The sequence below is a fragment of the Mus caroli genome, unplaced genomic scaffold, assembly GCF_978045245.1.
Source record: "Mus caroli unplaced genomic scaffold, Mus_caroli_1 scaffold_6, whole genome shotgun sequence".
Lineage (NCBI taxonomy): Eukaryota > Metazoa > Chordata > Mammalia > Rodentia > Muridae > Mus > Mus caroli.
In genome coordinates this window covers 50,044,475-50,053,501 of record NW_028227261.1, presented here as the reverse complement: position 1 = coordinate 50,053,501, position 9,027 = coordinate 50,044,475, and the positions used below count along the sequence as shown (strand labels likewise).

Here is a 9,027-nt window from a genome sequence, read left to right as displayed (position 1 = left end):
CTGCCCTCCTGAAATAAACATTCAAATTTCTTCAAAAATGAAATTAAAATTTTATATTCTTTCCAAGCTACTAATACAGTTGTATTTGGTAATGTCAACTCCAATTCTTAGCATTACCTGACAATAGTTGACTTTCTTTATAAAAGCAACCTAGTGAACTACATCAAAGTTGTTCCAAACTCTTTCTTTTGGAATTCTCCTACTCTGCAAAATTACCATGTGTAAGAATAAAATTGAAACTCAAAGATTTAATACATAACTTACACACGATGAAATTCACAAAGTTGTAAGTATACATTTTATATTTTGCACTACTGTAATCAAAAAATATATAAAGGTGTCATCTTAGGCATTTTGCAACTAATAACCTGCATGATGATGATGATCTAAGATTGAATGATGCTAAAGAAAAGCACTGTTTATAAAATATCTGATAAAAATATTTATCTCTATTAACATTACAACAGGAAGGTACGTGTTACCGAATTATGATCTCACAGAGGGCAGTTTTAGACAATACTCAGAGGCTCCTCTTTCTCTCCATCTTGTTTGAAGTCTTTGTTTTCAGTTCCCTCTTCTTCTGCCTCCACCTTGTTTCATCACTCCCTTCATCTACAGCAACCTCTTGCTCTTCTTCCTTTCTATCCTCTTTTCCACCATCTTTCTCCTTTCCATCTTCCTCATGCAGATCTTCCTTTCCACCTTCCTCATGATGACCTTCCTTCCCATCTTCCTTACACTGACCTTCCTCTCCATCTTCCTCAGGCTGACCTTCCTTTCCATCTTCCTCATGCAGATATTCCTTTCCATCTTTCTCAGGCTGACCATCCTTTCCACCTTCCTCATGATGACCTTCCTTCCCATCTTCCTTACACTGACCTTCCTCTCCATCTTCCTCAGGCTGACCTTCCTATCCATCTTCCTCAGGCTGACCTTCCTATCCATCTTCCTCAGGCTGACCTTCCTTTCCCATCTTCCTCAGGCTGACCTTCCTTTCCATCTTCCTCATGCAGATATTCCTTTCCATCTTTCTCAGGCTGACCATCCTTTCCATCTTCCTCATGATGACTTTCCTTCCCATCTTCCTCAGGCTGACCTTCCTTTCCATCTTCCTCATGCAGATCTTCCTTTCCACCTTCCTCATACAGATCTTCCTTTCCACCTTCCTCATACAGATCTTCCTTTCCATCTTCCTCAGGCTGACCTTCCTTTCCAACTTCCTTGTTTTCCTCCTCCTTGCATTTCCCATCATCCTCCTCGGCTTCCTTGTTTTGTTCTTTTACTTCTTTCTCTGTTCCAGTGTCCCCCTCTTTGTCATCTTTCTCTTCTTCCTTCTTCTCATCACCTTCTTCTTTGCCATCTTCTCCTTTTTCATTGTCTCCTTTCTCTTCTTCATCTTTGGACACCTCTGCATCTTCACTTTTGGCTGTACCTGGTTTCTCGTTTAGGCCTTCTTCTATTTTTCCGTCTTCCACCTCCTCACCTGTATCTTTCTGCTCTTTTCCATCTTCATCTTTCTCCACATCTTGAATGTTTGCTTCTAGCTCATCATCTTTGGCTTCTGCTGCCACTGCTTCTTTCTTTTCTCCTCCATCTTCTTCAGTATCTTCACTTATCTGTTCTTTTACTTCCTCAGCTTCCATTTTAGGAATGGGTGCCTCCATAATCTTGGCTTCTCCATTTTCAGCATTTTCCATGTTGCATTCGTCTTTAACATCTTCTGGCTTGGTTTCAGGAATTGGTATGGTACTTGCATCTTTGTTTTCTTCCACGACATTTGTGGTCTTGGTTTTCCTTGAAGTTGATGCTCTTTTAGGTTTCAACTCCTGTGTAAAGGGCAAAGGCATAGCAGACAGTCGGGCTGATATTCTCTTTGGCTCCTGGCTCACATCACCTGCAGCCTTTCTTTCTTTCTTTTTTAATTTTTAATATTTTTTTATTACGTATTTTCCTCAATTACATTTCCAATGCTATCCCAAAAGTCCCCCATACTCCCCATGCCCCCCCCCACTTCCCTACCCACCCATTCCCATTCTTTTGACCCTGGCATTCCCCTGTATTGGGGCATATAAAGTATGCAAGTCCAATGGGCCTCTCTTTCCAGTGATGGCCGACTAGGCCATCTTTCGATACATATGCAGCTAGAGACAAGAGCTCTGGGGTACTGGTTAGTTCATCATGTTGTTCCCCCTATAGGGTTGCATATCCCTTTAACTCCTTGGGTACTTTCTCTAGCTTCTCCATTGGGAGCCCTGTGATCCATCCAATAGCTGACTGTGAGCATCCCTTGTGTGTTTGCTAGGCCCCGGCATAGTCTCACAAGAGACAGCTATATCTGGGTCCTTTCAGGAAAATCTTGCTAGTGTATGCAATGGTGTCAGCATTTGGAAGCTGATTATGGGATGGATCCCTGGATATGGCAGTCTCTAGATGGTCCATCCTTTCATCACAGCTCCAAACTTTGTCTGTGTAACTCCTTCCATGGGTGTTTTGTTTGATGACTTTGGGTTAGAAGTCAATCTTATCAGATATTAGAATGGCTACTCCAGCTTGTTTCTTCATACCATTTGCTTGGAAAATTGTTTCCCAGCCTTTCATTCTGAGGTAGTGTCTATCTTTTTCTCTGAGATGAGTTTCCTGTAAGCAGCAAAATGTTGGGTCTTGTTTGTGTAGCCAGTTTGTTAATCTATGTCTTTTTATTGGCGAGTTGAGTCCATTGATATTAAGAGGTATTAAGGAAAAGTAATTGTTGCTTCCTGTTATTTTTGTTGTTAAAGTTGGCATTCTGTTCTTGTGGCTGTCTTCTTTTAGGTTTGTTGAGGGATTACCTTCTTGTTGTTTCTAGGGTGTGGTTCCCGTCCTTGTATTGGTTTTTTTCTGTTATTATCCTTTGAAGGGCTGGATTCGTGGAGAGATAATGTGTGAATTTGGTTTTGTCTTGGAATACTTTGGTTTTTCCATCTATGTTAATTGAGAGTTTGGCTGGGTATAGTAGCCTGGGCTGGAATTTGTGTTCTTTTAGTGTCTGTATAACATCTGTTCAGGATCTTCTGGCTTTCATAGTCTCTGGTGAAAAATCTGGTGTAATTCTGATAGGCTTGCCTTTATTTGTTACTTGGCCTTTTTCTCTTACTGCTTTTAGTATTCTATCTTTATTTAGTGCATTTGTTGTTCTGATTATTATGTGTCGGGAGGTATTTCTTTTCTGGTCCAGTCTATTTGGAGTTCTGTAGGCTTCTTGTATGTTCATGGGCATCTCTTTCTTTAGATTTGGGAAGTTTTCTTCTATAATTTTGTTGAAGATGTTTGCTGGTCCTTTGAGTTGAAAATCTTCATTCTCATCCACTCCTATTATCCGTAGGTTTGGTCTTCTCATTGTGTCCTGGATTTCCTGGATGTTTTGAGTTAGGATCTTTTTGCATTTTCCATTTTCTTTGATTGTTGTGCTGATGTTCTCTATGGAATCTTTTGCCCCTGAGATTCTCTCTTCCATCTCTTGTATTCTGTTGCTGATGCTCGCATCTGTGCTTCCAGATTTCTTTCCTAGGTTTTCTATCTCCAGTGTTGCCTCATTTTGGGTTTTCTTTATTGTGTCTACTTCCCTTTTTAGGTCTAGTATGGTTTTGTTCATTTCCATCATCTGTTTGGATGTGTTTTCCTGTTTTTCTTTAAAGACTTCTACCTGTTTGTGTTATCCTGTTTTTCTTTAAGGACTTGTAACTCTTTAGCAATGTTCTCCTGTAATTCTTTAAGTGAGTTATTAAAGTCCTTCTTGATGTCCTCTACCATCATCATGAGATATGCTTTTAAATCCAGGTCTAGCTTTTCAGGTGTGTTGGGGTGCCCTGGACTGGGCGAAGTGGGAGTGCTGGGTTCTGATGATGGTGAGTGGTCTTGGTTTCTGTTAGTAAGATTCTTACGTTTACCTTTCGCCATCTGGTAATCTCTGGAGTTGTTACAGTTGTCTCTGTTTAGTGATTCTGATTACTGTCTATCAGCAGACCTGGGAGACAGGCTCTCTCCTCTGAGTTTCAGTGGTTAGAGCACTCTCTGCTGACAAGCTCTCCTCTTACAGGGAAGGTGCACAGATATCTGGTGTTTGGACCTCCTCCTGGCCGAAGAAGAAGGCCCAAAACAGGACCTTTCCCAGATGCTGTGTTGCTTTGGCAGGTCACAGAAGCTGTCAGCTTCTGTGGTGCACACTCTCACCTGTGCAGACTAAGTTCCTAAGTTCGGCGGAGTCCCGGATCCAAGATGGCGCTCCCTTCTCCTGAGGCAGAGGGCTACCGTGTAGGGCGGGACCACTGTCCTCTGGCTGGCAGGGTGCTGGATGTCTGCGGCCCCAAAAGGGTGCTGCCTTAGTGGCTCTGTGGCTCCCGCCTGTCCCAGAAGCTGTCTGCCTCTGTGGACCTGCAGCCTTTCTTTTGGGCATTGTTGCAGCTCTCTGTAGGAGATCCTTAGGCAGGAGGGAAAAAAGCCGAGAGGAGTCTCTGCCTGACCGCTCAGTGAGCGACTGAGTTTTTTCCTGTTTCATAACTTCTGTTAGTTTCATTGTGTCCCTGTTTAGTTTCTGTTTCCATGATCTGTCCATTGGTGAAAGTGGTGTGTTGAAGTCTCCCACTATTATTGTGTGAGGTGCAATGTGTGCTTTGAGCTTTACTAAAGTTTCTTTAATGAATGTGGCTGCCCTTGTATTTGGAGCATAGATATTCATAATTGATAGTTCCTCTTGGAGGATTTTACCTTTGAAGAGTATGAAGTGCCCCTCCTTGTCTTTTTTGATGACTTTGGGTTGGAAGTCAATTTTATTCGATATTAGAATGGCTACTCCAGCTTGTTTCTTCATACCATTTGCTTGGAAAATTGTTTTCCAGCCTTTCATTCTGAGGTAGTGTCTATCTTTTTCTCTGAGATGAGTTTCTTGTAAGCAGCAAAATGTTGGGTCTTGTTTGTGTAGCCAGTTTGTTAGTCTATGTCTTTTTATTGGGGAATTGAGTCCATTGATATTAAGAGATATTAAGGAAAAGTAATTGTTGCTTCCTGTTATTTTTGTTGTTAAAGTTGGCATTCTGTTCTTGTGGCTGTCTTCTTTTAGGTTTGTTGAGGGAATACCTTCTTGCTTTTTCTAGGGCGTGGTTCCCATCCTTGTATTGTTTTTTTTTTCTGTTATTATCCTTTGAAGGGCTGGATTCGTGGAAAGATAATGTGTGAATTTGGTTTTGTCTTGGAATACTTTGGTTTCTCCATCTATGGTAATTGAAAGTTTGGCTGGGTATAGTAGCCTGGGCTGGAATTTGTGTTCTCTTAGTGTCTGTATAACATCTGTTCAGGCTCTTCTGGCTTTCATAGTCTCTGGTGAAAAATCTGGTGTAATTCTGATAGGCTTGCCTTTATATGTTACTTGACCTTTTTCCCTTACTGCTTTTAGCATTCTACCTTTATTTAGTGCATTTGTTGTTCTGATTATTATGTGTCAGGAGGAATTTCTTTTCTGGTCCAGTCTATTTGGAGTTATGTAGGCTTCTTTTATGTTAATGGGCATCTCTTTCTTTAGATTTGGGAAGTTTTCTTCTATAATTTGTTGAAGATATTTGTTGCTCCTTTGAGTTGAAAATCTTCATTCTCATCCACTCCTATTATCCGTAGGTTTGGTCTTCTCATTGTGTCCTGGATTTCCTGGATGTTTTGAGTTAGGATCTTTTTGCATTTTCCATTTTCTTTGATTGTTGTGCCGATGTTCTCTATGGAATCTTCTGCCCCTGAGATTCTCTCTTCCATCTCTTGTATTCTGTTACTGATGCTCGCATCTATGGTTCCAGATTTCTTTCCTGCGGTTTCTATCTCCAGCGTTGCCTCACTTTGGGTATTCTTTATTGTGTCTACTTCCCTTTTTAGGTCTAGTATGTTTTTGTTCATTTCCATCACCTGTTTGGATGTGTTTTCCTGTTTTTCTTTAAGGGTTTCTACCTGTTTGGTTGTGCTTTCCTGTTTTTCTTTAAGGACTTGTAACTCTTTAGCAGTGTTCTCCTGTATTCCTTTAAGTGAGTTATTAAAGTCCTTCTTGATGTCCTCTACCATCATCATGAGATATGCTTTTAAATCCGGGTCTAGCTTTTCGGGTGTGTTGGGGTGCCCTGGACTGGGCGAAGTGGGCGTGTTGGGTTCTGATGATGGTGAGTGGTCTTGGTTTCTGTTAGTAAGATTCTTACATTTACCTTTCTCCGTCTGGTAATCTCTGGAGTTAGTTGTTATAGTTGTCTCTGTTTAGAGATTGTTCCTCTGGTGATTCTGTTACCCTCTATCAGCAGACCTGGGTGACTAGCTCTCTCCTCTGAGTTTCAGTGGTCAGAGCAGTCTCTGCAGGCAAGATCAGCTCTTACATTGAAGGTGCACAGTTATCTGGCGTTTGGACCTCCTCCTGGCCGTAGATGAAGGGCCAAAACAGGACCTTTCCCAGAAGCTGTGTTGCTTTGGCCTGTCCCAGAAGCTGTTAGCTTCTGTAGTCCACACTCTCACCTGTGCAGGCTACTTTCTTAGGAGTCTGGGAACCAAGGTGGCTTCTACCGATCCTGAGGCAAAATCCTCTGGGGCCGGGCGGACACCTGTGCTCTGGCCCGGAAGGTGGCTGGATGTCTGGAGCCCGAATATGGCGCTGCCTCAGAAGCTCTGTGGCTCTCGTCTGTCCCAGAAGCTGTTAGCTTCTGTGGTCCACACTCTTGCCTGTGCAGACAACTTTCTGCGGAGTCCCGGAACCCTAAATTATTTTTCAAAAAACCAAGAAAAATCTAAGAGAATAAAACAAGTTAAATCCAATTGATAAAACACTATAAACATTAGTAGCTTATACAAGCTCAATGGTTCTGATAATATTCTATACACTATGAAGGAAAAGATAATCTCAAATGATTTTATTTTCTTTTTGCACATCTTTTTTGAAAGGGATTATGTAGGTTTGCACCTGCCTTTGTCTATTTGATATTCCCTTCCAGAAAGCATATCAGAAACTCATATGAAGCGGTTGGAATTAAAGCCTAAGTACAAGACCCACTGATGTTTCTGTAGGGACCATCAGGAATAGGTCTCTGGTCATACTTAGGGACTGGGTTTGAACAGCAAGGGCAGCTGACTACCCACATATTTTATTAATTAAGAAGTGCTGAGTTGCTCTGGGTTTTGAAGATGCCTTGTGAGCTCATCTCTGTGTATTTGTGTAAATCCCTCTCCTTAAATTGAATGCCTAATATTTGACACCAACTGCACTTCACTACCCACCAGGCGCATCCGTCTTGATAATGTTTGCATTCTAACAATTCTGTAAGCACCCATACCGTCCAAAGCACTGCATTAAGCCTCAGTCACTCAGTATTAATGCCCTGGGACCTTGTTATGAGACATACAGGTGTGGATGTAGTAGCTCTGAGGTTTTTGTATACTCAGCAAGCTCCTGACTGCTGCTGTTGTGGCTATAGAGCACAGGCAGAGGGGAGAGGTCAAGTCATTTAATAGCACTCATGGATGTGCCTGTCAGCTCTGACCAGGGAATCTTTATACTTTCTAATGCATAATGTAAATCTAGTATGGTATAAGATAACCTCAAGCTTCCTGAGGAGAAATACATATGCATCATTGTCTCATTAGTTCATTGTCACAACCTAAATTATTAACATCATCATTCTCTTAAGGGGAAGGGAAGTTAAATAACCAGTTGGGAAATCGATAGACTCACAAGTCCAACACAGTGCAGCTAACAGAATCTTGTGTGCTGTTTCTCCACCGTTTGAGTTCCAAAGGAAGGGTATGATGCAGGTGAAGTCTGAGAGCAGAGAAGTATCAAAAGAATTAATAAATGCAAGTGTTCCTGACACTATGTCTAAGAGGCTGGTACTTTCCAGTCTTTGCCTTAGAGAACACAGCTGATCTAGAGTTGCAGGAAATCCCTGGTCTTGAGAGATTTGGACCACACTCCAAACTTCAATGTCCCATGCCATTCCCACAGCTGAATAAATACGGCACATGTAATTGTTGAGCCCACCAGTGATTTCATGAATTAATTCTCTCTTGGTGCTTATGGTTTTTTTTTTGTTCTCTCTTTTCAAAGCTCCTTACAATAGCTAATTATTTAAGCTACTTTATGTCTCTTAGAGGAATGATGGGATATTATTCTCCCCTGAGCCTGAGGGAGGTGGCAGTGGGAGAGAGGCAGCATTCCAAGGACTGTAAGAGTTCGGGAGAGGAGAGAGTAGGTTACATTTTACCCAGAAGGGTGTGCTACCAAGGAAATCTTGCCTATAGATAGGACAAGGGTATTTTGTGTCTTTATGAACAAGCAAATAAAAATGCAAAGGTCATTTCTGATACTTAACTGTGAGACTAACCGCTGTCGTTTTGAAAATGTACTATGTAGCAGGTTATGCTACACAAGACAACTTGGATGGTGGTGATAAAAGTAGCAGCTAGCTCCTGCTCACTGAGGACAGACACTAGTGCCTGATGCTGCAAATGCCTGGCTTCTCTGAACCCTCAAAACTGTTTCATCATTGTTTCTATGTTGTACGAGGAAATGAATCACCCAAGTCATGTCCTTGATATACCATAAGGTGGAATTTGAATCCTGGATACATCCATCTCCACAGCTGGGATCTCTGTGTTCAGTTCTACCAGTTACATCATTGACTCCCTCTAAGCATCTTTCTCTTGTGTAGAAAAATGGGAATAAAATGTGTAGTCTGTAGGGTGATATGAGGGTTTGCTGTGATAATATACTGGACACCAAGAAAGGAGAAATCATGATCTTGAAAATGAGGAAGACCCTACCGTGAGCTTTGTCTTAAAAATAAACAATAGTGTCTGACAATGGTTACTCAAGTCTATGAGTCTTGAGTTTTTCTTTCACAAGCTCATTTCATTCTACTTTAGTTAGAACGAAAACATCACACAACTGATTTAAAGAAGTCACTTGGCTACTCCACAGCTCTGTGTACTCCTATACTGTTGGACTAACCATTCGGAAGCAATGGAGCTTCAATT

At 41.5% G+C, this 9,027-nt stretch overlaps 1 protein-coding gene across 1 annotated transcript in view; it reads right to left on the bottom strand.

Annotated features, from left to right (window-relative positions):
* Positions 1-429: 429 nt before the first annotated feature.
* The window catches only part of LOC147004238 (uncharacterized), a 34,044-nt gene continuing 25,446 nt past the window's right edge, over positions 430-9,027 (bottom strand). The window contains 3 exon segments of the mRNA XM_085839521.1: positions 430-598; positions 601-879; positions 989-1,913. Coding sequence (XP_085695647.1) covers positions 510-598; positions 601-879; positions 989-1,913 — 1,293 coding nt within the window. The 3' untranslated portion in view covers positions 430-509.